This window comes from Poecilia formosa, unplaced genomic scaffold, assembly GCF_000485575.1.
Source record: "Poecilia formosa unplaced genomic scaffold, Poecilia_formosa-5.1.2 Scaffold141, whole genome shotgun sequence".
NCBI classification, from domain to species: Eukaryota; Metazoa; Chordata; class Actinopteri; order Cyprinodontiformes; family Poeciliidae; genus Poecilia; species Poecilia formosa.
The window spans coordinates 1,308,127-1,334,801 of record NW_006800080.1 but is presented as its reverse complement, the minus strand read 5'-3'; the positions used below and the strand labels follow the sequence as shown (position 1 = coordinate 1,334,801).

At 36.7% G+C, this 26,675-nt stretch overlaps 3 protein-coding genes across 3 annotated transcripts; 2 read left to right on the top strand and 1 right to left on the bottom strand.

The window, feature by feature from the left end:
- Positions 1–1,910: 1,910 nt before the first annotated feature.
- mmp13b (matrix metallopeptidase 13b) lies at positions 1,911–5,591 on the bottom strand. Its single transcript, XM_007562779.2, has 11 exons — positions 5,412–5,591; positions 5,212–5,322; positions 4,896–5,023; positions 4,656–4,804; positions 4,436–4,561; positions 4,192–4,347; positions 3,981–4,101; positions 3,387–3,520; positions 3,146–3,305; positions 2,911–3,014; positions 1,911–2,362 (listed from the first exon to the last, which is right to left on the bottom strand). Exons 1-11 carry the CDS (start codon positions 5,577–5,579, stop codon positions 2,262–2,264), a joined length of 1,458 nt encoding a protein of 485 aa, XP_007562841.2. The 5' UTR covers positions 5,580–5,591; the 3' UTR covers positions 1,911–2,261.
- A 6,952-nt stretch (positions 5,592–12,543) lies between these two features.
- mmp20b (matrix metallopeptidase 20b (enamelysin)) lies at positions 12,544–19,874 on the top strand. The gene is made up of 10 exons (XM_007562809.2): positions 12,544–12,742; positions 14,790–15,028; positions 16,792–16,940; positions 17,185–17,310; positions 17,398–17,556; positions 17,657–17,789; positions 17,902–18,035; positions 18,727–18,883; positions 19,225–19,328; positions 19,725–19,874. Exons 1-10 carry the CDS (start codon positions 12,608–12,610, stop codon positions 19,823–19,825), a joined length of 1,437 nt encoding a protein of 478 aa, XP_007562871.1. The 5' UTR covers positions 12,544–12,607; the 3' UTR covers positions 19,826–19,874.
- A 112-nt stretch (positions 19,875–19,986) lies between these two features.
- Positions 19,987–25,511, top strand: mmp20a (matrix metallopeptidase 20a (enamelysin)). The gene is made up of 10 exons (XM_007562778.2): positions 19,987–20,457; positions 21,344–21,594; positions 21,683–21,831; positions 21,937–22,062; positions 22,562–22,723; positions 22,818–22,932; positions 23,016–23,158; positions 23,396–23,552; positions 24,791–24,894; positions 25,110–25,511. Exons 1-10 carry the CDS (start codon positions 20,338–20,340, stop codon positions 25,208–25,210), a joined length of 1,428 nt encoding a protein of 475 aa, XP_007562840.1. The 5' UTR covers positions 19,987–20,337; the 3' UTR covers positions 25,211–25,511.
- The last annotated feature ends 1,164 nt before the right edge of the window (positions 25,512–26,675 follow it).

Genomic DNA, 26,675 nt, shown 5'->3' with positions numbered 1-26,675 from the left:
GGAACGCAATACCTTTTTACATTTAGGCACTCCTGCAATCATCACACTTTTTCTGTTACAAACTGACTCCGGCAGCCCAGCAGAGAAAGGAAAAGTTATGTGGCCCTCACAGGAAAAAAGTTTGGGGACCCCTGTATTAATGTCTATGGTTGCACCTAGTAGCCCGCTCTTTCCCACCGCAACAGTGTGTGCTAACCAACTAGCATCATGGCCTATTGGCTACTTCCTCTAGCCGCTGCTGGCTCTGAAACACAACAAAACTCGTATCCTTAAACAATCATTGAACAGTACCAAATAATAAAAGTACTTAGTTAAAATAAACTTTAGGGTTATTCTCACCTCAAGTAAATGAGCACACGGGAGACNAACCATGTTTGGGAGTTGTGAAACTTTTATCTGATTTGTGAAAACTCAGTGAAGTTCAATTTTCACAATTTTTTGGCATCTGGATCACCATAGATCTGCTCTAATAAAAAAAACGAAAACTCCCAGACACTTCAAACCTGCACTGGATTTTTCTGCTCTAATAGAAGAATATTTGAAACCATGACTGTGACTTTTGAAACCGTTTTCTGATTTGTGAAACTTCAATAAAGGTAGATTTTCACCATTTTTTGCATCTGGATCACACTAGAACTGGTCCAGTTCCTCATAGACTCTTAAAACTTGGACTAGATTATTGTGCTCTAACAACAGAATATTTAGAACCATGTTTGGGATTTGTGAAGCTCTTTTCTGATTTGTGAAACTTCACTTCACTTAACAGACCCCTGCAAAGGTTCTTTCCTTCCAACAGCCAGCATGATCAACAATAACTCGTTGAAGAATTAATGAGTTACAACAGCATTTAATTTCCCATTGGTTAAAGTGGTTAAAGTGGTTCATTAAAGTGGTTTTGAATTATAATTGAATTTGAAAAAACCCGCATGGAACATGTATGAATAGTAATCTGATCTTTAGTGAAGTTTCACAAATCACATAAAGGTTTCACAAATCACAAACCTGGATTAAAATATTCTACTATTGGAGCAGAATCACATAGTCCAGGTTTGAAGTGTCTAGGAGTTGTAGTTTTTTAATTAGAGCAGATCTAAGGCGATCCAGATGCCAAAAAATTGTGAAAATGAACTTTTATTGAAGTTTCACAAATCAGAATCATGGTTGTAAATATTCTGCTGTTAGAGCAGAATAATTTAGTTCAAGTTTCAAGTGTCTAGGTGTTGTTTTTTTAATTAGAGCAGTTCTAGTATGAAAGAGATGCAAAAAATGGTGATAATCAAACTTTATTGAAGTTTCACAAATCATAAAAGGGTTTCACAAATCCCAAACATGGTATTCATTCAGCTTGCAGCGGAGAATAATCCAGTCCAAGTTTCAAGTCTCTAGTTGTAGTAGTTTTTAAACTAGAGTCGATTAAATATACGGAATGTAGTGAAATATTAAGTGGAATCGCCCTTTAGTTATTGAAAGCTAGAAATGGAAACCAACTTCAGCTTCGTTTGTAAAGGACTCTTCTGCTTTTTCTGCTTTGTGTGGACTGAGCTAGTCAAACTAAATGTGTGCAACATTTATCCAAGCCTAATTTATTGGTAGTGCATCTGTTGTATAATCAAAAGTCTTTGTAAAAAATTTTTTTCGGTGTGCTCTATAAAAATGTTGATACCTTTTTTAAGTTTTTCATTTTTTCTCAGATTACTGCCTCAAATTTCAATGTATTTTATTAAGATTTTTTGTGACAGACAAACACCCGCTTAGGTATTAAGTCAAACAATGACACACGGATTTGAATGTTTCAACCAATGAAAGTTTGAAAAGTGTCAGGGCAGGCAGTAAGTGCATCAGTCACAAACACACAAAATATTCCCACATGTCATAACTTAGATACTAGAGAAGTCAGTCAGCCACACCAATGAGGAATGCAACAAAGAAAATGAGACTTTATTTGGAACTTGTGAATCCATGTAAGTTGAATTCAGTCAATAAATTCCTACAGACACTATGGTGAATATCTGTTAGAAAACATCCAGTATAAATAAGCAACACATGCAAAATAAATAAGTAAATTATAAGTTGATGAAATTCCTAAGAATCACATAGAATTCTGTGTCCAGCACATACACCTATCTTTTGACATCATTTATTTTTTTTTGTACCCTAAATCTGTTCATTTCCACACCCTAGTGTGTTTTGTCTCATCCCAATTTGTCTAGACAATTTATCATCTGTTCACATACAGTCAGCTGTGTCCATACATAACAGTTCTAGCAATTGAGGAAGGAGTTGGTCCTCATAATGCGGATCACCTTCCTGAATCTGAGGCTGTACTCGTACTGCATATTTTCGTGGAAGAAATACAAGTAGCCTGCAAGAGAACAAAGATGAACAGATGTAAGTAAATGACAGAATATAGAAAACATCAAATATTCACAGGAGTTTATTTAAAGGAGCCATGTGAAGTATTTTGCAACATGCTCTACATTCTGTACTTTGAAAGATGCAGCAGATTAGAGTTTCTGCTAATTTCCCGAAATACATAAAAAGCCATTTTTGGTGTTCGTTTTAGTGTATTTAGTCTATACTGGAAGGAGTATAGACTCCTTATTTAATCTGTTAAATAAAGAGGGGTGAGTAAAAACACTTATTATAGGATTATTATAGGATTCTATATTAAAGGTTTATAGTTGCTGCATCATCAGTAAGTAATTTTTTAAGTGTTCTGTGAAACAGTATTTGTGATCCGTGTTCTGAGATTTAAAATCATTGTCACAAGTATTTAGTGGAAGGAAGGTCAAAAATAAATTGGGATCCTTTGTTCTAAATGAACAGATTCGAGTCCCGTATTTTATTGCTACCAATAAATATTACACATTGGATCATTAACTGTACTGAATACTGAGTTTTGCATATTACCCTGATGGAAAGTGACAGCATCAAACTCATCATGCATTCCTGGAAAGTCTTCCTCAACAGATTTCGGAAAACCAGCATCCATGGTGCCTGTTGCTTCATCGTAACTGTTGGTGACGCAAAATGCACAGAAATACAGATAATCAATAAAGAGTCCAAGAGACCGAGCTGTGAAGCACAAGAAATTGACGTTTGCCTTTTTAGTATCACATTCTGTGTAACATGATCACCATCTTACCTCCAGTATTCTTCATCGACAAAGAGCAGAGTTTTCCCTGTGCTTTTTATATGCACAGCTGCATCTATCTTTCTAACTGATTTGGGAAGACCAAGTTTGTGGATGTACTTTGGGTAGCCATCCACAACTGCATATCCATTCAAGGCCCACATACGGATCCCTGGTTGAACAAACAACAGGGTATTGGTGTTACCTTGTGTGTGGTATTTGTTACATAATCAAACATTTATATTTAACCCACCACTAAATATGAAGACTAAATCCTTCTCTGGGTACTCATATGCTGCATCCACTTTTTTTGGCAGGGTGGGCCATGTGGACTTGATCAGCGTCTGCTCAGGTTCTGCCATCTGTGGATGGAGACGCCAGTAGAAGCTGCAAAAAGAAGCAGCGCTGAAGACAAACTGGCCAAGCATTCACAAAAATGTTACAGGCGGGGAAATTGGGACAGGGGAATAACTGAAACTGGTTCAGATGAAAACTGGATTTTTGTCCGGACACATTAGCCTACATTGCAACAAAAACTGTGATAAATCAACAATGACAAGGTTATGTCTAAGCTGCCACTGACTGTTCATCAAATGAAGCGCAGGATTAGATGAAACTCGGCTGGGTCGAGATGAAGCGTTTCATGTGACAGTTAAAAAAAACTGACTTCGAAGAGTTAGTCATCACTGGATAGTGACTTCTTGTCATTGTTATATTTTCCAGTTTCACTACTGGGAAACACTTTACTCGTAATGAGGAGTTTGGTTTCAATGTGAGCCATTGGGACGATGTTAGCCCATCCATCAGGGCACCTGCATCCAATGAATGGGACATGCCTTCACTTTACCTGTCTTTGAAAATGAAGGTTTCTCCTCGTAGTTCTGTCACAGCATCAAAACTCAACTCAGGATCGCATTTGTTAGGTGCATCGGGTTTTGGCTTCCTTTTTCTGGGATTGGGGTTGGGACCTGGAATTGACATTTACAATAGCATGAACAGACTTTCCTCATGCAATTATTGTACATTACCATTTCTAACCGAAGTTTCCATTTGCCCACCATAGAGAGCTTGAATGCCTTCAATGTCATCTTCGGCCAGTGGGAAACCAGTGGCGAACGAGTAGACCGGGTACATCAGGGCACCTGCGTCCGATGAATGGGACATACCAAGTGCGTGACCCAACTCGTGGGCTGCTACAATAAACAGATTGTACGCTGGAGAGAAAATACATAGAATTAAAACCATTGTTCTTTTGTGACAGAATTCGGTTTGCTATTAATTATATTTCTGTATCGTAGTCACCTGATGAATCTTTGGTCCAGTGTTCATCCTCATCAAAGTGAGTGTCTCCTCCAATGCCTGGGCCTGGAGGGTAGGCATGAGCCAGCAGCCCATCAGGTCCGTCAAATGGATTGTAGTCACCATGTTCTTCAGTACAAGAGGCAAACAAGTATTCAGCATGCTGAACCTAACATGAACCATTTGACATGTCTACTTTATAAAAGTCACAATGCTTCATCACCTCCTGTTCCAAAGCTGATCATAATGTCTGCGTTGCCATCATGCAGCTTCTTGAAGTTCAAAGGGGTGACATCTGCCCAAACATTCAGTGCGTTTCGGATTGCTCTGTCTACGTCAGATTTCTTCAAATCAGGAGTATAATTCACAATCCTGAAACATTGGGGAGCATGAGACAGTCAGAACGTTTTTCTTAAAACATACTCAAAATATCAAATTCTCTTCTCAAGGATTTAATAGTTACCTGAATGTGACATTGTTGTTTTCCCATTTGAGGTGTCGAGGGAAGTGGTTGTACTCCCCAACATCTGGTACACCACATCTGGGCAGTTTCATGACCTCCAGAGTGTTGTCATCAAGATTTCCAGTTACCTTTGCAAGTGGAAAAACAAGAAAATTGGGAAGATGTGTCAAAACTTTGCTGTTTCTAAAGACCTTAAAAGGATGAGAACTTCTTCCATATGTAAAGTGTTGTTTATACAATTTACTCTTAAAATGCTGATGAGAAAAGTAAAGAACCACACAAAAACCTAAATTTACAATTGCACACTTCTGGTTACCTGAAGCTTGAAAAATTTTTGCATCTGCTCGACCTTGTTCTTAAAATCACTTGATGACGACTCTTTACTTTGGAGACCAGTTGGAAGACCATAGTAGTGACGAAGGTATTTCTGTGTAAAAAACAAACATATTTTATGGCAAATTACAAGAAAACACTGAATTAAGCATACGAAGGAAAAAAGGTTTACAAGAATCTCACCTCGGCTATTAAGAGATCGTCTATCCTGACATTTTCTGTAACAACGTTTTCTTTTATCCCAGTAGGAAGAGGCAGAGCAAAGGAGTATCGAGCCAACACCGGCAGCAGCAGCAGCAAAGTAAACATAGTTGTTGACACTGAGTTGTCCAAACAAGCCACTGGCATCATGAAGCTGAGAGGAGTATTTAAAGTGTTTTGCTCAGCTGCCCACCCCAACCCCCCGTGATTCATGCAAAAGTACCTAGCCACTTCCTTTTTTGGTTGTACAGGAATGTGTATGTATCTGCAAAACTACAGTGACTGTATTGAGTAAACTTTTTATTCAACATAGAAACTCTTTGATGAACCCATTGCATTGACTTAGGTGATTTGAGAGCAGATGTTTTCATCAGTAAAAATGTCTCATCAGTAGATATGACTTGTAGAAGAAATGTTTGGATAAGGATAATTTCCTCTTTTTTCTTTTAGCAAAAAAGGGAAATTGCCTTCACGTTGCTGTGCGTCTTATGATAGTCTTGAGTCTATTTTCTTATTTTAGAGTGAAATCTGTGATGCATGAGTAAGAAGCACAACAAAAAGATTTATGTCAATAGCTTAAACGTTAGCCCTCCAGCCTCATCCATTTAAGCGCTTCAGTATCCTCTTAATACAAATGTTTCCATGTGTATTAGTGTTTAAATCAATATAAGTATGATGAATTATAAGTGTGTTTTTCGCCTTCACCTCTCACGAGTGGTGATGGTGGTGGGTCATCTTACATCTAAACTTAAGCAAAAAAAAATAATAATTAAATTTGAGATTTAATTTTTGCACAGTTAAAAATGTTTTTACCCTAATTCAGAATTTCACTCAAAATCTTGCTATTTAGCTAACTGCTGATGTATTTAGGGAACATTATTTTCAACAGTATTCAGTACAGTATTTACAATGCTGTCAGGTATTTTATGACCTGTGAGCTGGATTTAGAAACAAAACAGAGTAGGAGTTATAATTGTCATTTTTAAAACTAAATTTATCACAACAGACCTGAAATAGATTCAGCTCTTGTCACGCTTAAATAAATTTGAGAAAAAGCAGATTGACATTGAGCATAAGTTACTCCTAGCTTTTTTGTTTACATCAAACGGCCATGGGTTTTATAACTAAAGCCAAGGGAGTTCATGTTTCAGCTGCAGAATTAGAGCCATTCCAAGACTTTGTTCTGACATTGCTTTTAAAACCAGATGGACGTACTGCCGAATAAGCTGTTTAGCACCAAAACTTGTTGAGTGGGAAATCAACATTATGTGAACTCCCACTTTTAAAATGTGGGATATGTTCTTAAGAAATTGGGATTTTTTTTTTAGATGTTTTTTACAGCAACTCCCTCCAACACAGTATTGTTTGAAAAATATGAATCACTCAAAATTAAATTATATTCATTACATTATAACTGAAATGAAAATGTTTGTTTTCAGTTGAAACAGTCACTAAATGATGTGATTTCGACAGAGTCCATTGGTCCTGTTGTATTCTGTATTTCAGTTTAACAAAGCAAAGCAAGAATATCACTACCTGATGTTCTGACATGTAAAGACTTGCTGCCGTCTAAAGCTACTATTCCATCACTGTCTGGGGAAAACAACAGAGGTATATCATTATCCACTCACTGCATCACAACAAGAGGATTCTTTATCTTCTAAAACTGTCACATTACTACTATTTTCAAATATTAAATTAAGTATTCTAATAATAACTCAAAAAAACAACAATAACCACATCAAGGTTACACCAGAAAACAAAGTATTTTGCTTAGAATGTATGAATGTAATACATTTTGTTTGTCACAAACAGCTATTTATTACAAAACAGCCTGAAATGCATAAAGATTGAGCTATAAATCGAAATTGGCCACATGCTAATCCTTGATTTATTCGATTGTAGCTTTGAACTGCTCACACTTTCTGAACTAAGCTGACACTCAGAACGCTATGTCCAACGTTTTTTTTTTTCTTTCCTAATTGTGTTTGAAAGCATACAGACAGACAACCAACTTCGGGATCTGAAATGGTTCCGCTGACCTGGACTTTATCGGAAATATGATGCATGTCTAACAATGTGACTACGCGTTGCAACATCCTGTGCAGACAAATATTTTTGGAGCAGCATCAGTGTTTAGGTGGTGGTTTACAGAGAGTCTGATTCATGTAAGGGGAAGTTAGACTCTGGGGGATTTTTTACTGTTATTTTAGCTGTAACAACCCCACACAAACAGTGCCTCAGTTCAAAACCCTTGGAAATTGCCATACAATAATCATAAATTACAGAAAGTTTTACATATAACATTCAAGTACACAAAATAAACACATTTGCAGTTTGATGAGAGAAGAACACATGCTCTAAGACATGGAATACACTTGTTTTCTTTCAGAAAGCAATGACTAAAAGACATGTGCTGAATAGCAGGATGCCTTTAAGTCACTACCCATTTCAAGGATTTTAATGTTGCAACTGAAGAGGAGCCAGTCAACTTACTGTTTGTGTCCAGTGTTTCCTCTCAAATACACTTTATCGATTTTTGCTTTTATTAATCCCCTAAAATTTGGTGATTAACAGTAAGTTTAACTGAACAAGCTTTAAATTATCCTTAATCTAACTGACATGGTGCGTCAGTATGATTTTACATAGCGGTTGCTGACTTTTAGACCTTCTTGGACTCTTCACAAGACAAATCAGCCGTTTTGTTCAAACCCAAAGCCACTTGGTTTTCACTGATGTTAATTCCAGCGGTGCACAGAAAGACCACTACTGGACTGCAACATAATCCTTTGACGATATTGGTGTGTGGAATGTTTTGTTACACTGGATTCAAAGGCAACAATGCAGTGGTAGAATACCTTTTTAAAGGTGAATTCAGTTTGCTCAGCACTAATGAGATGATATCTGGAACACATCTCTATGAAATAGACCTGTTTCTTTGTAGACACACACGTTTAAGTAGACATTTTTAATTTAGCCTATTTTAAATTAATGCTGTATCAGCTGTCAGACTCAGTCTTTAAAAAAATGGATCAGTTAGTTTATATGGGTACAATTAAACAATAAAAAAATAATAAAAATACAATACTGCAGGCTTATAATTAAGATATATTGTGTAAAGTTTTAGGTTGAAATCCCAAGAACTGCTGAGATGATGTCATGCTATCAGGTAAATTTGAAAAACAGAAAAAAAAGTCTTTCCCAACACTAGAGGGCAGCAGAGACTCGGCGCAAAAGCTTTGGATGCTTAAACTTTGACTGTAAATGACTCCAGTCTCCTCTTCATGACCCAGTGTTTGCACAATTCAGATCAATTTAAAGGACCAAGGATTTGACATAATACTCTCTGCATAAAAAAATTGCTAGACCTTATGATCCATGACCTGTTTTTGTCATTGCTGTCATTATATATTAAAAAGGAATGTTAGTTACGATACAGTAAAAAAGATTACCTTAAACGTTGTGAAAATCTTAAAGGTTTTCTGATAAATTTATAGACACTCGGTGTAATCTTCATCTTAGTCAGTCTTTATTTTAACAGGTATACAAAGATTTGTATTACAGTGTCTTACATCACCACTAGGGGGAGCCATAGATATCTGTGTCTGTGATAATTTCTAGGTAGTGGGAAGATCTGGATGTGGACTCAGGATAATGGATTGACAATTTGGACAAAGCTATGATTTCTTACTCTTACTTATTAATAAAGTAATTCATCTGTTAGATTCATGGGGAGGAAACAGGAAATGGATGCTTCAGTTACTAAAGAAATGAAAATGAGGAGGTGGTATGGTATATAAACAGATATTTGTGCTCATACTTACTCACATACTTTGTATAAATATGCACTATATTGTTATTAGAAAGAGTTTCCAAGGCTTTTTAAAGTATAGTTCAGTTTTTTTGTATTATATATGTTTGTTCAGTTATACGTTTACAGGACTTCAAATCAGATTGTTGTGGTTGACATCGTGGCTCAGACAGTGATTGATGGTCCAACGGTACAAGAGCTACTTTTTTATTGCATCAGCAGTCTGCCAGAGATAATTGTCAACTGGGAACTCAAGCTCCTGCCAGTTGATTCCCGGAAAGCAACGTTTTATGAGAGCAACATTTCTTGGTGACTTTCTGTGTTTACTTCTCACTCAATTTTCACTAGTGAACACTGAGTTAATGTTGCCCTCAAAATGTCACAGAACTTTGTTTAACAGACAGAGACTGTTCAAACTTTCTGCTGCAGACTAAATATATTTAAGTACATTTTCAAATTCCTATTCACTAATTCAGATGATCAGTTAAGCTTTTGTTCATTTTAGAAAAATCCTTAATATTTTCTTCAGTTTTTTTTTAATTTTTTTTATGAAAAGTTTTTTTTTTCTTTTTTTAGCTGAGACTCTTTCAGATTACTGTGCACTGAGATCAATTAAAAGGTCCAAATCCTAAATGGGGGTAATAACCATTGTTATGCCCTAGGTCCTCTGCAGGTAGTAATGAACCCACAACTACTATGGACTGTGATATTTAATAGAGGATTATGGAATGAGTGACACGTTGTGAAAGCCACACTGCAGCTGCTCAGTTGAGTTCACATGCAAGTGCAACAGCTAATCTGATAAATATGGTAAATATAACAGCATGGACAGTGGAGGTATAATGATGGTGACAGACTTCATTCCTTGGAAATCCTCTGATGGCTGGAAGTTGTTAGACACTCCTTTGATTCTGCAGTTGCAGCAACATGAGCTGGGAGCTCACATGTCCCTTGATGTTGGTGGATCGCCTTTTACAAATGTGTAAGAATGATTCATACTGGAGTTGGTGTTTGTAAGTTTATTGCCAAATTATGATGAAAAAGGAGCCAAGATTTCAGGTAAGAGTAGTTTTATGGGATAATTATTTCACAGGCTTCCATTTTAATAATATTGCTCATGAACAAAATAATAATAATTAAAAAAAATGTTTAATGTTTATACTAGAAATCCAGAAAAGACACTTTGCACATAATCAAAATGTTCTTGGCATATTGTTGAGTAAAATGAAGACTTAATTCTCTTGGAAAAAAATTGTCCCCCATTGTTAGATTAATTAATAAGGTAACTACAGATACTTCTGACACCTGTCTACTGAATTATTGCCTCTCTTCACGTCTCTCATGTACATGAACAAGATCAAAATATGTCGATAGACATCATGGACAAGACTGTAGATCTGAACAATGCTATGACCGGATGCAAGACCATCAACAAAAAATGTAAAATGGCCATCAGTTTTCTTCTGCCAAGAGCTCCAAGAACCTGTTTCTTGGTGATGATAATGTGAAAATTGAAAAATCCATGCTAGGATCTTATCACTGGAACCAAAGTCACAGAGAACATCATCTCAAACTCATTATGACAAAATGGACCATAATCATGGAAGCTCCCCTGCTCTAGAAGGCACGTGTACTGAACTGTGCTTCACTTACAGAGTGAGGAAATGCTCCCGTCACTTCCAAAAGTATAACCCAAACAATGCAGAATTTCCACCTCCATCAACCACTGAGGCCCAAATATGAGGTTTCAGGCTGGTTTTGTGGAAAGGCCACGAGTCAACTTTACCATTCCACCAGTGTCAACAAACCAATAAACCACGTCCTTTAAAAACTTGGACAAAAAACTCAACCACAGCACCAAAAATATGAGTCACAGTTGAGTCTTTAAGTATGAGTGGAGACAAAAGAACAAGACCATTATAGTCCCAGATCGTCCTTCTACTTACAACAGAAAATCTGTGAAAGGAGATGAAGAAACAGGCAAGAAATGTAGCTGATGTGACAAAAGGACTCACAAAAGGAGATGTGTGTAGATATGTTGACGATATCTACACACGCTTAACACATCCATATTTGCACCATATAGATCAACAGCAAGGTAAGGCACGTCACTGCAGATCAAATATTTACTAAATTTTTACAATTTTTACAAATTTTAAAATCGACCATGCAACAGTTTTACTCTTCATGTTCACTTTGCTTCGGTCAGCATGCACAACATGGTAGGTTCAAGTTCAAGTCAAGATAACGTAAGCATTGTAATTTTACAGCATTCACCTACCATTATTTCTCCGATACAAAACAAGATAGATGGAATTCCCTTGCATACTGATATATGTGAACAGAAAAAACTACCTTTCGCTCTGCGTTTGTTGCCATTGCCTGACTCTGAGAGTGTAATTACCCAAATGTTCTGAAGGGTCTCTCCCCTCTTGTAACCTGGCAGTTCAGTGCTGTTCTCTCCGCCAACAACACTGTTTAAATCCACTTCGTAACCTTGTCTGCGCTCAGGCCACCAAACCGTAGCAACTCGAATTTATGAAGTCTTGGAAATGTTAGCTCAGGTTTTTCTGCAGAGGAATGCTCTCAGACCCATAAAGCTTAACAATGACCAATCAACTGTAATTATATCCCAAATTCGCTGCAGCACCACCCTTGCCAGTCTGGGGGACCTGGCTAGTGGCCATTTTGTGTCTGTGAAGGCCCTAAATCCACCCTGCAATTTCAACTGCCTTTTCATTTCTCATTGAAATGTTCTTACATGCAATTAACTTGGATAAGAAAAGGCTTTTATGGTGTTATTTTGGGAGAGCTTTCAGAATGCGTGGGATGAACAGGTCACAGTGTCGCATCAGTGTGCAAAGAGTTTGCTTGAGTTTCCTCCACAGTTTCTGCTAAAGAAATTACAAATTTGAGATAAAAGTCCTATTTGTCTATAAATGTTGTTGATGGCAAAATTTTTGTCCTGTAACATTTTGTTCTTTCAATATGCAATTTCATCCCCAAATAAAGATGATGTGTGAATCCATAACTTGTATTCTTCAATGGCCCTCATGCATATTATTTCAGTGTCCTGTAAATTTACCAACACATAGAACTCGCATAATTTGCAGCACAAGTTGCATCTACGTAAATAACAATCACCACAAGTTTGTCACATGATAAGAAAAATGTTCAAATGACTGGTTTTTTGCTGTCCCTTGCACTTGCTTTCTGCAAACCCCTCCCTAATTCCATAGGACTAAATGAGGCTTTCCTTGGATTTGCAAGCACCATGAGTCACAATAAGTATTTAAAAAGGCGTTCTCATTAGCCAGAACTTCTATCTCCTTCGTGGGTCACTACACGTCCTGTTAGAAAGTCTGAAATGTCTGACATGCTGCTTTCCTGCTGCCTCCTGGTCTTGCTCTTGACTGATTCAGGGTTTACAGCTCCTACAGCTATCCCGGAAGAAGAGAGCTCTCCTTCACCAGAAACAGAGTTCAACTTGAAGCTCGCCACAGTAAGTGCATCATTGCTTCAACTGTGTTTTAGACCTGTGTGAGAGGGGAGTATGTATAGTCAGATTGCTTTTAGAACAGATTTTTTTCTTTGAAAAAAAAAAAATAAATAACTGTGTTTGATTGAAATTACGTTGGCTTTTACTGAAAAAGTTTTTATTATATTTCAGAAGCCGGTGTAGAGCTGTATTTGTGCATTGCTCAGCAAATTTGTTTGTAATCATATTTTCTTTTCTTCAGTTGAAATTGAAATGCTGCTCAGTTAAAAACCAGTCTAAAAAAACAAAAATACATGAGGCTTCTTTTTCTGCCCAATTGCATGTCATTTAAAGACTGTTCCGGTCCTCCACTTTTCTTAATATATCAGGTTTGGGTTATGGATTTAATCTAGAATTTTTCAAAACTCCAGATATTGGTTATACTGTCTTATGATGATTATTAAGCCTATGAATGAGAGTGATGAAAATAACAACTTATAGCCGGCAATGGCAATAAAAAAGAGATCTTTAGATTGAAATGTACATATTTATTTTAAAACTCTATTTCTGCTTTAAAAAAGTTTGTAATTTATAAATGAAGAACTTTATGGGTAAACAGTCGACTTTGGTTGGCAAAATATCTACTAATGTACATGGTGCACTCTATTCAGAAGGCAGGATTTTTACAATGGAGATACAATAAGAAAGCGTTTTAGAGTTAGAAATTCAAAATGCAGGAAACCAGCAGGAGTTCGATAACCAATATGACTGCCAAATCACTGTGAAAGTTCCAGATAAAACTACCTATCAACATATTCCAAAGTCTGTAAACCTGTGCCCAGAATTATTCCTTTGCAGTTTTAGATTTAAGATCTTTTCATGTTATTATTTTTTCTAAGTAGAAGCGGTGCTGACACTTTTGATGGTCCCCTCCAGACTTCCAGCTTGATTCTGATGTTGAAAGAGCTAAGGATTACGGCAATGACAAGAAGAGCTTCCAACCTCAAATACTTGGACCTCACCAAAACCAAAAACACATGGTCAAATATAGTGGCAATTTTAAGAAGGGTTGGATATAATACCGATTAAATACTTTGCCACTGATTATTGAAAAATATATAAATATTTAGATATAAATATTTTTTGATGGGCTATTTTTCAATGCTTCATTATTATTTTGAGAGATTCCTGTCTTATTTCCTATCAAAACCAAACTTTTTAGCTACATGAAAGTGATTTTAACTCTACAAGAGGTGTGAATTGTTCTGAATTTACCACATGCAACCAGAACATAATCAACTTGGGTGTTGAGTTATTCTCAGACTGGAGCTCCAGCTTACAAAACAGAAGAAAATAGAAAGTGCAAACTACAGCATGATTGTAATTTCCCTTTGGTATTAATAACATTTTTATTAATTTGAATTCAATTCAATTTGACTTTTTTGTACTCATCTTTTGTTAAAACTTTAAAATCAAGCAAATCTCTATGAAAGGAAGTCATTCACATAGCCCACCATTTCATTCCACATTTGAATGAAATGTGGAATGAAATCTCTTCTCTGACATTAGAGAAGAGAATCTCTAATATCTGATAGCTGAATAGTACAAAAATGAAAGACTATAAATAATGATGATGAGATTTTGACTTATTTTCCTCTACAAATTAGGTCTCAAATTTTGAATGAAAGTTTGTTTTCCCACCAATGAAGAATCTCAGCATTGGGCTTAAAGTAATTGGTCAGTATATACTTCACAAGAACAGAAACATGTGTTCCTTTACCCAAAGCTGCAAGAATATTTTTTAATATATGATCATGCTTTTTCTGCTGGCATGGTTGTTATTCAATTCAAGCAGATTTGAATCTAACCATTTAGGGGCTGTAAATTAAGCTATTTCTTAAAATATTATGTTTTAACTCATGCTAAAAGATGAATTGTATAGTTTTACTGTACTTCCTAAACCCCCATCTATCCTGGACAATAAGATTTTGCTTCTGTTATGGTGGAACCAGTTGATTTCTTTTTCTGTCTCTACTGTTTTATAAAAGGTATCTCTTCAATCTGTCCACAGGACTACCTTCATCAGTACTACAACCTGGAAAATGATCATTTGGTGCGCATGAAGAGGAGCGAGCCCTCCTTTATCTCCAAAGTGAAAGAAATGCAGTTTTTCTTTGGACTCAATTCAACTGGCGTTTTAGACCCTGAAACCCTGCAGGTGATGCAGAGCCCCCGGTGCGGTGTTCCAGATGTGGAGGAGTACAGTCATATCCAGGGCACACGCTGGAATAAGAATGTCCTCACATTCCGGTACTGCGTGTGGCTCACACTGATTTTACTTCATTTTTTTTTCCATGTCAAAAAATAAATCAGTCTGTCTGCTCCAAATAGCCAAGCCAAACCAAATCCTGAGGCATACTTTAAGGCTAACAGGCAATAAAATTTTTTGGCAGAAATAGGCAGAAGCAGTTGTCACAATTCACAGCAGCTAGCACATTTTTAGCTTTGGATTCATGACTTTGACATCTCTTGTGGGTCTGTTGGAGCGTTAACATGACCATGCCCTTATGTAACAATGTCTCTGTTCTGATCCAGCAAAACCATTGGATCAGAACAGAGAGAGTGTTCTCTCTTCCAGTAAATAACTGGAGGCCCAGTAATTTACACACAAAATAAACATTTAATTAAGAAGAAAGCTGTAAAGCTAACTATCTTCCATATTTTAATTACTTGTTTAATTATGTTTGCCTAATCAAATAAGTATAGACATGGCCCAGTGTTACATCTTAAACTGAAGTGAATAAGATGAACCTGTTATTTCTTTATTAAAATTAACTATATACTATAATTTTTAAAGTTATCATAATCTGTAAAACTGATTTTTGTTATTCTGAAATTTCTAAGTAGATCCACATAATTTAGTAGTAGTTTTCAATTAGTTATTGAGCTGATGGTGATAGGTAGGTGGTCAGTTTGACTACAGCTTCCTGCTGGCTTGTTTGCAGTGATGCTGTTGGTTGTTGCTAACCGTTGTTTTACGTGCCACCTTAAAACAACGAACAATGAACAATGTGTTGTTCATGTTTTTCATAAACATATATTTCCAAATACCTAACTATATGTTCATTGTAAATCAAAATCAACGTGTACTTCAAAACTTAAACTTCTGTTGTACTTCTTTCTATCTTAGTCTGTATGGTTTAAGCTATACATATTGAAGAACATGTAATACAGGAAATGAAGGGATATTCAAGTCCTGTCACTTCTCTGAAGGACGTGTGTCAATTTTGTTCTGCTGGGTCATTATGTTACGTTTTGTCTTTTTAAAATTTCTTGCCGTAGGTAAGGATCGGCTGACCAACTCAGAATGAAATTAAAATTTTTTCAGGGTGCCTCCAAACAGTCAAATAATTATAAACTGCAATAATCAGACAGCATGAGTTTTACTTTCAGTTACAAGCTTCCCTCATACCGAGGTGAGGGAATTATCTGGCACAGTATGAGATTATGCAATGTTCTTATTATGACATTAGTGCAGCTTTTCCCACCAGGATTACTTTGTCAAATTATATACAATATGTTACAGTGTGAAATGCTTTGAAAGCTGGTGTGAGAGCATTATATTCCTGTGGTGTCATTTCTTCTTACCTTACTGGCACAAAATCTAGGTATGTGACGGGTCAGGAATATTCAGCTCTAGACCTCTACGACTGGTGTCCTAGAGCTCTTAGATGTCTCTCTGCTTCAACACACCTAAGCCATATAATCGGTTTGGTTTTCTGGAGAACCTGACTGCAGACTGAGGAGATAAGTCTGGTCGCTGGTCACAGCATTTACCTCTGATCAGGGACACATTAACAGCTGCAAGACACTGGAATTGAATACCCCTGCTCTATTGAGACGTGATATGTATTTTTTTATGGCTGTAAAAGTAACTCTTTAAAATCCTGGCTTATTTCGTGTACTTTATAGGGCTTGATGGAAAAACAAAAGTGCTATTAGTGATTTTATTCTGACATACAGACATGGCATAAATAAACAGCAACCCTTGTGATATGTTTTTCCCTTCATAGTATAGGCAGATACACCAGAGATTTGCGGCACAGCGTTGTGGACTCTCTGATAGAGTCAGCTTTCAGTGTTTGGGCCAGAGCCAGCGGCCTGACGTTCGTCAGGACAAACAGCCACAATGCTGACATCATGGTGGAGTTTGTAACCTATGGTAAGTCCATCATTGGCCTCATGTTGACAGTGGCAGTAGATGACAGAATATCAACAGAATGTAATACAAACATAGTGGGTATCAACTTAGGAACCCACAGTAGTAATTTAACAGATAACTGAGGCAGTGTCATCATATGAACACTGCTGAACTCATTCAGATGAGGTGAACGGAAGGACGTAATTTGGAAAATGGTTTTCTCTGTGGTTCCTGTTTCATGTTTGGCCTGGATTATGTTCTGAAGCGCATGGGGATTTTTATCCTTTTGATGGCCCCAGAGGCACGCTGGCTCACGCCTTTGGCCCAGGCATGGGTACTGGAGGAGACACGCACTTTGATGACGACGAACGCTGGTCAGCAGGAGCTGCAGGTGCTGAACTCAGTCATACAAGACGAGGCTGAGCAGAACAGAAGCAAACATGGCAGTATTGGTCTCAATGCCTCTGTTCTGTTTCAGGGTATAACCTGCTTGTGGTAGCAGCTCATGAATTTGGCCATGCTTTGGGACTTAGACACTCTAGAAACCCAGAATCGCTGATGTATCCAACTTACAAAGCCTTCCGTCCAGCAAACCTGCTGTCCAGAGAAGATGTAGCCAATATCAAAGCACTTTACAGTAAGCTGCTTTTGTCGTATTTTAATGTACTGCTGAACATCTAACTTGTAAATGCATTGTTTATTCTTAAATACCTCACTAAGTTGTTTTGCTGTTGCAGCTCCTCTCAAGGTTAATAGAAACTTGCCCCTCAGACCGCTGATGCCGAGGCTCATGCAGGACAAATGTGCACCAGACATGACCTTTGACGCTATGGCAACTCTTGGGAATGCCACCTTCTTTTTCAGAGACAAGTATGTGTATATTTACAAAATGAATAAGTTCATATGAATTCATCAGATAATATTTGAAAGGTATATTTACTAACAATGTCTGTTTTTAACCTTGTGGTGTTCACTCCATTAGATATCTTTGGATTAAACATAATGCGCAGTCTGACATAAAGGAAGGTCCCATATCCAACTTCATGCCAATGATTGAAACCAGAATCGACGCTGCCTTCTGGATACCTCGCAGATCAACCGCTTACCTTATTCATGGTAACTATGTGTCATTGCTTCCTATATAACATGTATCATGCTGAGAATATTTCACTGAAACTACCACTTATTTCAAAACGGATCTAGGTTCTGAGCACATTTATATTCTATTTCTAATGTGGAAGACTCTGACTCTAGTCAAATGCTGGTCCTATCTTTGTATCAACTCTTTGTCTTTTTCAGGACCAATAGCAAATAAAAATGCTAATATTTTGTAGGAAAAATAAATGGGTTTTTAATCAACTGTATAAATGCAGTTGATTTATACAGTTGTAACTCCTGTAAACAATATAAAGTTCACAATGATCATGTTTGATCATACTTACAAATTATGTCTGTTTTTGACATAATTTGTAAGTATGACTTTTAAATGATGTAGGTTATATTAGAGCATCTTACTGCAGAAATGACACCTGAAAGCCTGTCCTTCTCTTAGTGTGATTTACGTAAGGACTGAGGCACCCTGGTGGTCACAGAGCTGATTTAGAGAGCCGGTGTGAGCAGAGTGAGCAGCGTGTCGTTGTTATGATCAACACTTCTGTCACTCTGCTCTGTGATACCGGCTTCATTGTTTAAACAGACTTAATTGGGTTTTTGTTTTTCAGTTGCTGCATTGGAAGAAAAAAACATTTTGATTTCTTCGGTTTCAGTCAAAAAACTATAACATATTCAAAACCCTTTCTGTTAACAGAATCCACATTCTGGACAGTAAGAGGGTCTGTTGTGAGGGAAAAGCCAAGATCACTTTCCTTCTTTGGATTTCCAGCTTGGGTTCAAGATGTTGATGCAACTGTGCATATTGTTAAAACACGACGTACCCTTTTCTTTATGAATGATATTTACTGGAGGTAAGAAAATACTTAAAAAATAATATGTTCCTGCTGCAAAAGGAATTTTCTAGCTTTTTTGTCAACATATTCACACATACTTTTATGTCAAAGATGTCCCACAAGTTGAAGTATTTGACATAATTATAATACTTTTGCCCAGGCAGCCATTAGCATAAAGAAACAGTCATAAAGCACAGCTTTACTATACTAGGCATACAATTTCAATCAATCAACACTCATTTGTTTACAATACATGAGAAGGTTGCTTTTCCTGCTCGTGTACAAAATACACATTTTGATCTTTTTCAGAGTGAAAATCACATAAGTGTGATTTTAAATTTGTCCGGTGTCTTTTTCAGTTACAACGAGAACCGAAAGGTGATGGATTTTGGTTACCCAAGATCCATCAGCGATGACTTCCCGGGAATCAACACCACAATAAATGCAGCTTTCTATAAAAGAAGTGAGTACATTGCCCAACTCATCCATCCACTTAGAAATATGATACCAAATACAGTTTGTACTGATTTAGAAGAGTCTGTAGCCTTGGGGGCTTGTTAATTTGGAATGTGGATTTGCATCTAACTTCTGCAGCATGAGTTTGGGTTTTTACAGCTTGCATATGGAGTGTATGATTTACACCGTATAATTTGACATTTGAATTCCTTTATGTGATATAGTGCAACTTTAGATGTAAGAAAGGTTGATATTTAAGTCCAAAAGACATCCATGGTTGTAAACACCTTCAAGAAAAGGCTTGCATGAGTCTAGACAGCAACAATTTGAAACAGGTTGAACATAACTGTCTGTATGTTGTGTTCTAAAGATGTGTTTTTGTCTGTTTTTACGTTCGTTTTAGATTTCATCTACTTCTTTTTGGGACCACAAGTCTACAAATTTGACTACACCCACAAATCTATTGTCGGAGTGGAAACAGCTAATGCTTGGCTTGGCTGTTGAAAGAAAACTCATTGAAACATATACAGAAGGAAAATGACCTGCAAACTTTTTTTTTTTTTTTTTAGGGTGAAATGTCTATATATGTCTTTTTTTGTTTTAAATAAAGAATTGAACACCTTAATACACATTTGCCATTTGAATGTCTATCGAATATTCTTGAGTTGCTCTGTGGTTGGTGTCATAAATTCTCATTTTTACTATCTGTATGGGGTGTAGACTGACAAACAGACAAGCAGAAACCAAGTTATGTGTTCCTCACATATGGCTGCAGGTTTAGGCATGACTTAATAGAAAGAAAATAGCTTTCAGCACTCATTTCTATACTCTAAAAAACACAGTTTTCAATAAATTCCAGACATAGGCGGGCATTTAGGTTACAACCACAAACCTCCAGGTAGGTCTCGCTGTAGCAATCATGATGAAACAGCTTTAGACCACGTGATTTCCCAACTACCTCATGAATGTTCTCATATAAAAACAGATGTTCAGGATGGTGAAATGAACATTGAAATATGGAGTTGGTCTGCACCTGGACACTCGTTTTGAGCTCTTTGATGTTGGTGGAAATCTCGTGGACTCGACCCACTGAGGAAGATCAACATCTGACTCCTGATGATGTTCAGCTTGCTAAGGTTTGTTGGCAACTAGCTGTACTGCAGTCTGGTTTCATATATTGCTATGAAAAATCGTTTTATAGAGAATATTTGTAATTTTTGTCATGCCCTTTAACTGTAAATTAATACTCCAGCCATATAAAACAGATTTCCACTATTCTGTTATTAAAATTTATTTATACAAGGTAATAATGCATTACTTTTCTTTTCACAAAATAAGACATTGTCCAATAAAAATTATAAAGCCCTAGTTGATCAAGTATTGAAAATTATACTTAAACTATAATGTGAGCAGGGTTTTTCTTTTGTTAGTTTGTTTTTGCCTGTACTGCCTCTCAGAAAACATGTGCTTCATTAACATGTGAGAACAACAACAACTAAGCTAATCAGTTTTAACTGTACATTCTATTGTACAATGTAAAGAATTTTATTGAAAAATGTGTGCACATGTGAATATAGTAATTATCAAGCAACGAGGAATTTTGTGGTAAATTTAACTGTAATAAATTGTAATTCATCTCAATCAGACTTCAGTTTTCACAGCTTTGGTTTTTGTTAGTGCATGTCTTGTTTGTAATCTTATTCTCCAAATGTCTAATGACAACAAACAATGTACATTTTCAAAATACAAGATTGTACCACAAAATAACCATCAAAAATTGAAAATAGACCACTTTCCACCATAAGGTAATGTATTATTAAAATAAAATCAAGTAGAAACCTGCAGTTGCAGACAAATTTATAGTATATATATATATATATATATATATGTTGTTTTGCTTTTGTTTCAAAATCATGCATTTCTTCATGTCTATTGCATAACATCTTAAAGTGTGAGGTTGCAACATGACAAAATGTGAAAAAGTTCAATGGGTGCAAAGAGTTTTCCTGTGCATTTCAACAGAGTTACCTAAGGAGGTTCTATAGTCTCAGACTCGGAGGCCACAGAGGTTCAACACGTAAGATCAGGTCTGCGTCAGCCATGGAGCAGAAGGTCAGGCAAATGCAGAACGTCTTTGGCCTGAGAGAAACAGGAATCCTGGACTCCAACACCATGGATGTCATGAAGAAACCGAGGTGCGGTGTTCCTGATGTGGACAACTATAGCTTTTATCCTTATCACCCCAAATGGAAGAACCGTACCATCTCCTACAAGTGAGACTGTTTTACTTCAGCAAATAAAAATATTGTAAAGTTGTTCATTTCTATTGCACACAGGAATTATGTCTGATGCCTTGTGCAGGATAGCAAAGTATACCCCAGACCTGAGTAGAGAGGATGTGGAAAAGTCCTTTCGTTTAGCCCTGAAGATGTGGAGTGACGCAGCTCCTCTGAATTTCGTTAAGGTCAACCATGGCAAAGCTGATATTGTCCTCTCCTTTGCACACAGAGGTAAATCTGAAAACACATGTGAGGAGTTGCTTGGCTTTAAACAAGTGTAAAAAATATATAAATCATAGGACATTCATTCAGAAGTATTTCTGCATGCTGTTGTAGCTCATGGAGACTTCTCACCCTTCGATGGACCTGGAGGAGTGCTGGCCCATGCCTTTCAGCCTGGTGAGGGGATGGGTGGAGATGTACACTTTGATGAAGATGAAACATGGACGACAGGGGGGCAAGGTCTGTGGTATTCGGAAAACAAAATCCATTTAATTAGGCTTAATGCTGTACTTCTGATCACAAAAAGATTAATAGCATGACCAAAGCATATTATAAAGTAACCTAGTGACCTGTCTATTAGCTACCCTTTGTTAGAACCATGTTGAACCATCTTTTGCCTTTAAAAATTATCTCTCTTGTTTACTGGTAGAATTTGGTCAATGTTGAGATGACAACATCACACAGCTATTGTAGATTTGCTGGCTGCACATCCATGATGCAAATTTTCTCATCCACCTCATCCCAAAAGTGTCCTATTGGATAGAGATCAGGTGACTATAATCTTTGTTGTGGTCAACAAACCAATTTGAGACAAACCTGCAATACAGATAAATGGGCGCTCAACAATTTGGCAGTGCAATACATCTTTTTAAACCCTCAAATGAGTGCATGATCAGTGCATCATTTGAAGATATTCCAACTGAGCTAATGCAGATTTTTTTTTTTTTTATGATTTCAGGTTTCAGCCTGTTTGCTGTTGCAGCTCATGAACTTGGTCACTCGCTTGGTTTAACTCACTCCAGAGACCCCTCTGCTGTCATGTTCCCCAGTTACAGACATCAGAGCAGCAAACAATACACTCTTTCCACTGACGATGTACTGGGGATCCAAATGCTTTATGGTGAGGAACACATTTTATTCTCAGTGAAATATTTTCTGAATAAAAATAATAAATTGGGCAAATGAAACACAATGTTTCTAACTCTGTTACTCAGGCAAACCCGAGATAGAAGCTGAAAATCGACCTAGAGTTCCAAAGAAATGTGATCCCATGTTCTTATTTGATGCGGCTGCTGTGATCCAAAATGAGATTGTTTTCTTTCAGAACAGGTACCCTGTGCATCACACCACAGCAAAGTGTGCTGATTAAGTTTTAAGTGTAGCTCTATTTTTTTTTTTGTTGATAAATCCAGATTCTTATGGATGAGAACAACAAAGCTGACTTACTGGAATCGGCTGAGGGAAGGCCACATCAGCACATATTTACCCGACATAGGTTCTCCTGTCGATGCAGCTTATGACATCCCAGCCAAAGGCATGGCATACCTATTCACTGGTAAAGTAAAAGGCCCTCTGCAATGCTTTGCTCAGTCTGTGTCATCATGACATGGCTGGAATTCCAGCTGGAGAAGGCAGCATTACGCCCAAATTACAGCCTTTTGCAACTTAAGTGTTGCAGTTCATGCAAGAGGCTCGCCGATTTTGGCAGCGTCTGTGGTATGTTGGTGTTTTTCATTGTGTCTTCGAAGTGCATACACACAGCTGTGTTGTTTTTTTGTTTGTTTTTTTTCAGGTCATAAGTACTGGGTGGTGCAACAGTTAAAGACACGAGGCACAGCTGGCAACATCTCAGAGTTTGGTTTCCCGTCCAGCGTAAGGCGGGTTGATGCTGCCGTTCATGTTCCAGAATATGGGAAAACCATGTTCTTCATCGGACAGTTTTATTACAGGTTAATTAATCAAATGTTTTACATTTGGAATATTCTTCTTATCAGACACAATTTGAAAACATAGTTCCCAATAATTAAATGCTACAATATGTGCTTAGTTGGGAAAGTCTGCCACTTGTGACGTCTGTAAGACAGCTGTTCTCAGTTGTATTATATATATAAAAAAAAAGTTCAACAGATAAAAATAATTTAACACTTGTTCATTGTCAAAAATAGAGATTTTATAATTATAATACAGTGGATGTGTCCAATTTAAACTCTCTGTTAGAATGCCAGTTTAGTGTAATGTAAGAAATTAAACACCTTTCACATTTGTTGTGTTATGGATCCCCTGCATTTCAACTTGAAGTACAAACAAACAAAAGAAAAGGTGAAATAATCTAAACCTAACCCTTCTTGAATTTATTCCTACCATCAACTACATTGGATCTACTTAACCTAAAACATTTTACAGAGAGGTCAGAAAGGGTCAACGCATCTCATCACACAAAATAAATATAGAGAAATAGAGAAAAACATAGAAATTCTGCAGCATCATCTTTACACAACAGCAATGTATAAAGACAGGCAGTATGACAGCAATATTAGACTTTTCATCTAATTTGATGGCAAGACAAGACAGAAACTGGTCAGAGATATTGGAAAAAAGGCCTGCAGCAACATTGATGGAGGTACGGGAAATTTTGATTAAAAAAAAAAAAAAAAAACTTTTTATTTTTTATTCAGTGAATAATTTTTTTTTTCTTTTTCTTTTTTTTCAAAGTGGAACAGCTCCAAATAGCAACAACATATGATTGTACACCTCCAAATATTTGCTAGAAAACTGAAGAGAAATGTATTTTATAAACTTCAACAAGTTAACCAAAGAAAGACTTCACTGACAGAAGGAAACATTCACAGATTGCCAGGCAAGAGCCTAGAAATATACATGAAAGAAATACTGTAGATTTACCCAATGAAAGCCCTATCTTCACAGTCTAACATAATTGAAAAACTTTTTCAAAGGTTTTGAAAAGGTGCTCCAGTGAAGGACTGTACACTTATGCAGCCAGGTTATTGCATTCATATTTCTATCTATATCTCTCTCCGACACACTCTGCACATAAACAGAATATGACCTCAGGGAACCAATAAAAAAAAAATGTTTTACATATATTCTGCACTTTTGCTGCTTGCCTTGCAGTGCAGCCAGACATTTTGAGCAATAAACTTTCTAATGCATTGTTCTTTCACTTCAGGTATGATGAGCAAAAGAGTCAGATGGATCCCGGCTTCCCCAGAATCATACAAACAGACTGGCGTGGAATCCCGAGAAAGGTTGACGCTGCGTTCAAGTTGCATGGTAAATTGAGAGAAACTCTGTGAACCCAAGAATTCACGTGTTTCGCCTTCACCTCTCATGATAGTAGTGGTGATGGTGGTGGGTCATCTTAAATCTAATCTTAAAGAAAATGCATACTAGTTCTTTTTCAACAAGGACATATAGACTGCATTTAAATATTTTTTTTGTTTTTCATAGTTTTAAACTAGAGTTCTTGGTTTGTTTTGCTCCTGCAGGCAGCATGTTCCTCCTCAGTGGGTCTAAATCCTACCAATATGACTTCAGACAGAAGCGGGTGGTGAACATAATTGCAGGAAATTCTTGGCTGGGATGCTGACTTACTGGAAACCCACACTTTATGTAGCTAAAAAATAAACCTAACTACACATGTAGTTGTTAAACACAGATTATACTGTTGCATGACTGAACAGCAGTCTATGATGACCACTGTATAAAGGCTGTACTGTGTTAAGGATTTATTGTGCAATATGAAAACCATGTTTAGCATGTGTTGTTCTTTTTATGGGATGTTTTGAGAGTTATATATTCTTCCAATTTAGCTCATTGTGAGGGTTCCCATGCAAATGCATTTAGACGTAATAATCAAATACCAGAATAATTTTTCTTTGACATTTTGATAAAACAGAACATGTGTTTTTTTTTTTATGAACAAGATACAGATTATGTCACTGAACTCAATAAATTTTTTTGTTCATATGTCTCGCTTATTTTTTTTATAAGACACATGAAGACATTTCTTCTTCGCTCTCCAGAAATGAAGAAAACATGTTTTTTTAGTTCCCAGCTGCCTGCAAATGTTTTTCCAACACTGCTTTCTGAATCCATGTAATTTTATACATGCTGTTTATTTTTATCAGTCCTATATGCCATGCTTCCATACTCTTACAAGGGCAGTACAAATGATTCCCTTATACTTGTAGAAATGAATCACTTGTAAACAGGAATATAAATCAGTACAGCTGAAAATATTTGAAATAAAATAAAATTCAGTGTATCTGCATTTCATAACATGGCAGCAAAAAAACACTTGGAGGGTCAAGTTAGTGCTTAGGTGGGTGAAATAAACTGAATATCGTCCATTTTGAAAATACTTGATGCAGTAGGATAAGCTGCTGTTTTCTGTCTGGAGCACTTGAAATGTTTACTTCTTTCAGGGAAGCCAGATTTCACAATTTTGGATTAAAAGTTCTCACTACACATTCCTGTATTACAAATAAATTGTAAAATGGATTTGTACAAATGCAGGCTTGCGTAACACAGTCAACTATTTAAACCATTTGGTTAATGTTGACCTGTCTACAAACTGTGTTGGGAAATGTTTAATTTCTTTGTTTGGATAGGGCAATCTTCAGAGTTGGTGTCATAAAGCTTGTTTGGCAACTTAAGAGGAAGTCCAAGAAAAAATAATAGCACGTATCTGAGTGACTGCTCTTAAACCCAGAAATGATAAATTGGCATTCCATGACTATACAGGCTTGAGTACATAAAAAGGGTGAGAGGATGGAAACAAATCTTGAGACAAATCCTAAGACATCTGTTGCCATCTTGACTTGAGGTGAAAATTGTTGCACTGTGCCAAAACTTCCAGACACAAACTCTTTTCCAGATCCTTACAACACTGTCAGAATTTATTTTGTTTCTCCAGAATTACATCTGAAGAATATTGCCAGTGGGCTTCTGTATAACTCAAAACTCTGAAAATTACTATATTTGGTCACCTGGATCTGGCACAAAATAGAAAATGGTACAACTATAAAAATAATCATCTTTATTTATGGACT

What these genes read in the sequence shown, in the direction of transcription:
- mmp20b (XM_007562809.2), top strand. Translation starts at nt 12,608, where the DNA reads ATGTCTGACATGCTGCTTTCCTGCTGCCTCCTGGTCTTGCTCTTGACT. An exon ending in AACCGCTTACCTTATTCATG is followed by an intron (nt 18,036 to 18,726) that starts GTAACTATGTGT and finishes TTCTGTTAACAG; the next exon opens with AATCCACATTCTGGACAGTA. An exon ending in ATGAATGATATTTACTGGAG is followed by an intron (nt 18,884 to 19,224) that starts GTAAGAAAATAC and finishes TGTCTTTTTCAG; the next exon opens with TTACAACGAGAACCGAAAGG.
- mmp20a (XM_007562778.2), top strand. Translation starts at nt 20,338, where the DNA reads ATGGAGTTGGTCTGCACCTGGACACTCGTTTTGAGCTCTTTGATGTTG. An exon ending in CCTCTCCTTTGCACACAGAG is followed by an intron (nt 21,832 to 21,936) that starts GTAAATCTGAAA and finishes ATGCTGTTGTAG; the next exon opens with CTCATGGAGACTTCTCACCC. An exon ending in CATGGCATACCTATTCACTG is followed by an intron (nt 23,159 to 23,395) that starts GTAAAGTAAAAG and finishes GTTTTTTTTCAG; the next exon opens with GTCATAAGTACTGGGTGGTG.
- mmp13b (XM_007562779.2), bottom strand. Translation starts at nt 5,579, where the DNA reads ATGATGCCAGTGGCTTGTTTGGACAACTCAGTGTCAACAACTATGTTT. An exon ending in ACGATCTCTTAATAGCCGAG is followed by an intron (nt 5,323 to 5,411) that starts GTGAGATTCTTG and finishes TTTTTTACACAG; the next exon opens with AAATACCTTCGTCACTACTA. An exon ending in TGCTGTCACTTTCCATCAGG is followed by an intron (nt 2,363 to 2,910) that starts GTAATATGCAAA and finishes GTTCTCTTGCAG; the next exon opens with GCTACTTGTATTTCTTCCAC.